Source organism: Penaeus monodon, chromosome 17 (assembly GCF_015228065.2).
Source record: "Penaeus monodon isolate SGIC_2016 chromosome 17, NSTDA_Pmon_1, whole genome shotgun sequence".
Taxonomy (NCBI): domain Eukaryota; kingdom Metazoa; phylum Arthropoda; class Malacostraca; order Decapoda; family Penaeidae; genus Penaeus; species Penaeus monodon.
In genome coordinates, this window is record NC_051402.1 from 38,553,514 (window position 1) to 38,556,013 (window position 2,500).

At 32.4% G+C, this 2,500-nt stretch overlaps 1 protein-coding gene across 1 annotated transcript in view; it reads left to right on the forward strand.

Moving 5' to 3' along the window:
• Positions 1 to 2,500, forward strand: part of LOC119583732 (methylosome subunit pICln-like) — a 9,569-nt gene that overhangs the window by 7,020 nt on the left and 49 nt on the right. Inside the window, exons 4-5 of the mRNA XM_037932384.1 lie at positions 1,762 to 1,854; positions 2,050 to 2,500. The exon at positions 2,050 to 2,500 is cut by the window's right edge and continues 49 nt beyond it. Of these exons, the coding sequence (XP_037788312.1) occupies positions 1,762 to 1,854; positions 2,050 to 2,159 (203 nt within the window). The 3' untranslated portion in view covers positions 2,160 to 2,500. The remainder of the gene's footprint in view (positions 1 to 1,761; positions 1,855 to 2,049) is intronic.

A 2,500-nucleotide genomic window follows, 5' to 3' on the forward strand; every position in this document is an offset into this window, starting at 1 on the left:
GGTATCAATAGTTGCGTGGATTTCTTTGCATGGTAAGCAATCAGAATTTTACTAAATTAACTTTTGGAGAAAGTTGTGAAATATGGACTTTATTCAAGAATGAGTAATTTTGAGTAAGTGAAAGGGCATATGTGTATGCAAATCCACTAATTTGCATTAAATTTCTCTGAAGTTTGTCTTGAATTCATGTTATGATTAATGTTTATGTCCCTAGTCACCTTATTTTGGTTATGAAGATTTTTGAGTGACCATTCCATTTTTTTAGATATTGATATCATTGCAATTTACCGTCTACTTTTCTTCTTTTTCTTCTTCCTCTTTTTCTTCAGTGTTTTTTTTTTTTTCTATTTTCTGTCTTAACAATAATTCTGCTTATTATTTTTCATAATATCAGTCAGTTGGAAAGAAAAAGAAGAAAAAAAAGTGAGAGTGAGAGTGAGAGTGAGAGTGAGAGTGAGAGAGAGAGAGAGAGAGAGAGAGAGAGAGAGAGAGAGAGAGAGAGAGAGTAGAGAGTAGAGAGTGAGAGTGAGAGTGAGAGAGAGAGTGAGAAAAAAAAAAGAAAAAAAAAAGAAAAAAGAAAAAAAAAAAAAAAAAAAAAAAAAAAAAAAAAAAAAATATATATATATATATATATATATATATATATATATATATATATATATATATATATATATATATGCATACATACACACACACAATCCAATAAAATGAAATAAAATGTGATTTGAACCCAGCCAATTCATAGATTATGATTAATAAAATCAGATAGAATAAAATTCAACCTCTCGAAAAGCTTCTTTTTACTTGGCCATTGTAGAATAGGTATGAATAAGAATATCTTCACAATACAAGTGATGCATTTGACCGGTTTCGATTATATCTTTGTCAGAAATATGTATCTCTGATGAAGATATTATCAAAAGCAGTCAAATATATCTCTTGTATTGTGAAGATATTCATTCTCATTCATACCTTTTCTACATTTGTCAACGTGAATACAGTTCATACCTGGCCATTCTTGATAGGTCATGTCTTTCTGTTTATTTTAACTGTATATAGTGTCCTTTATAAATCAAGAGAGAGGGAAATGTTAAATGTTTTTCTCTTCTTAAAACAGGTTTTCCCGGGAATGTGTAATATCCTCTGTTTTACATGGAGATGACTCCACACGTGCTTGGCCACTAAGGAGTCTGTTAGTTGACCTTATAGTGGCTGTGTCTGATTACCCCTTGATTTTAGGGAAGAATATTTCTCTCTAAAAATATTTAATATCGATACTGTTATTATTGTAATTGATATTACCATTACCATAAAGTATTGATAATGTTAATAACAATAAAACATAAATAATATTTCTAAAAATCAAGGAAAATCGTAAGCATTTGTTATAGTAACTGACTCCTTAGTGGCTAATCCCTTGTGGACACATCTATGTATAAACGCAGTTATTAAACTTAAATCACAATGGCCATGGCATGTATGCAAATGCCATCCCCATCGGCAGTGGGTTAATGTTTCTTGTCTATGTGCTTCCTCCAACCCCTTTTCATATTCGTCTATTTCTCTTCTTCTCCTTCCTCTTCCTTTTCTTTTTTCTACCTCTTGCTTGCATTCTTTTTTCCTCCCCCCGTCCCTCTTTTTCTTGTTCTTGTACTTCTTCGTGGTCTCTTTCCATTTTTCTTTATCTATACTGTGTTCCATTATCACTGGTGTGCTCTACGTCTCCGTCTCTGCAATCATCAAAGCTTATCTCATTTGCAGAAATCGGGGAAGAGGAGGAGGATGAAGGAGAATATGAAGTCAACGAGAATGGCGACGACGTTCATGGCGTTTATGAGGATGCCATGGAGGGAGGCAAGTCACACTATTGTTTAAGATTTTTGTTTAGTGTAAATGGAAAAATGGTGATGGAAGCAAAATGTTACGCATATTCATAATTGATGAAAGTGAATTGTTATGCAAATTCATCATTGATGAAAATGAAATGTTATGCAAATTCATAATTGATGAAAGTGAAATGCTATGTACATTCATCTTTTTGGCCAACAGACCTCGAAGATGGGCCATTTGTAGGAGGCATGGCTGAAGGGCGAACAGCTCGGAACGGCATTGAGGACGACGACGCTATGGAAACGGGACAGTTTGATGATGCTGATTAAGATTTCCATTTTTTTTTCTTTCTTTTTTATACTTTTTGTTTTTTATTTAATGAAAATGTTGTAAAGGTTGTAAGGACCACACCCAGAAGTGAAGCCAAATATTTCCTTTGTTTTGAGTTTTGTAAAGCTGGTATGTGATAACTTAAAATTTTGTATTTTTATGATTTTATTTGTTAAGTGTACACAGTTAGCAGTAATTAGTTACCAGTTACCAGTAATATTCATCATAAGGAAATCAAGTCCACACCAAGTGATGCGAATCTTGCATATTTTTATATGATAATGGAAATTTACGTTACAAATATCTAGTGATATTTCGTAAAGTTGTAAGTTAAGTTGAT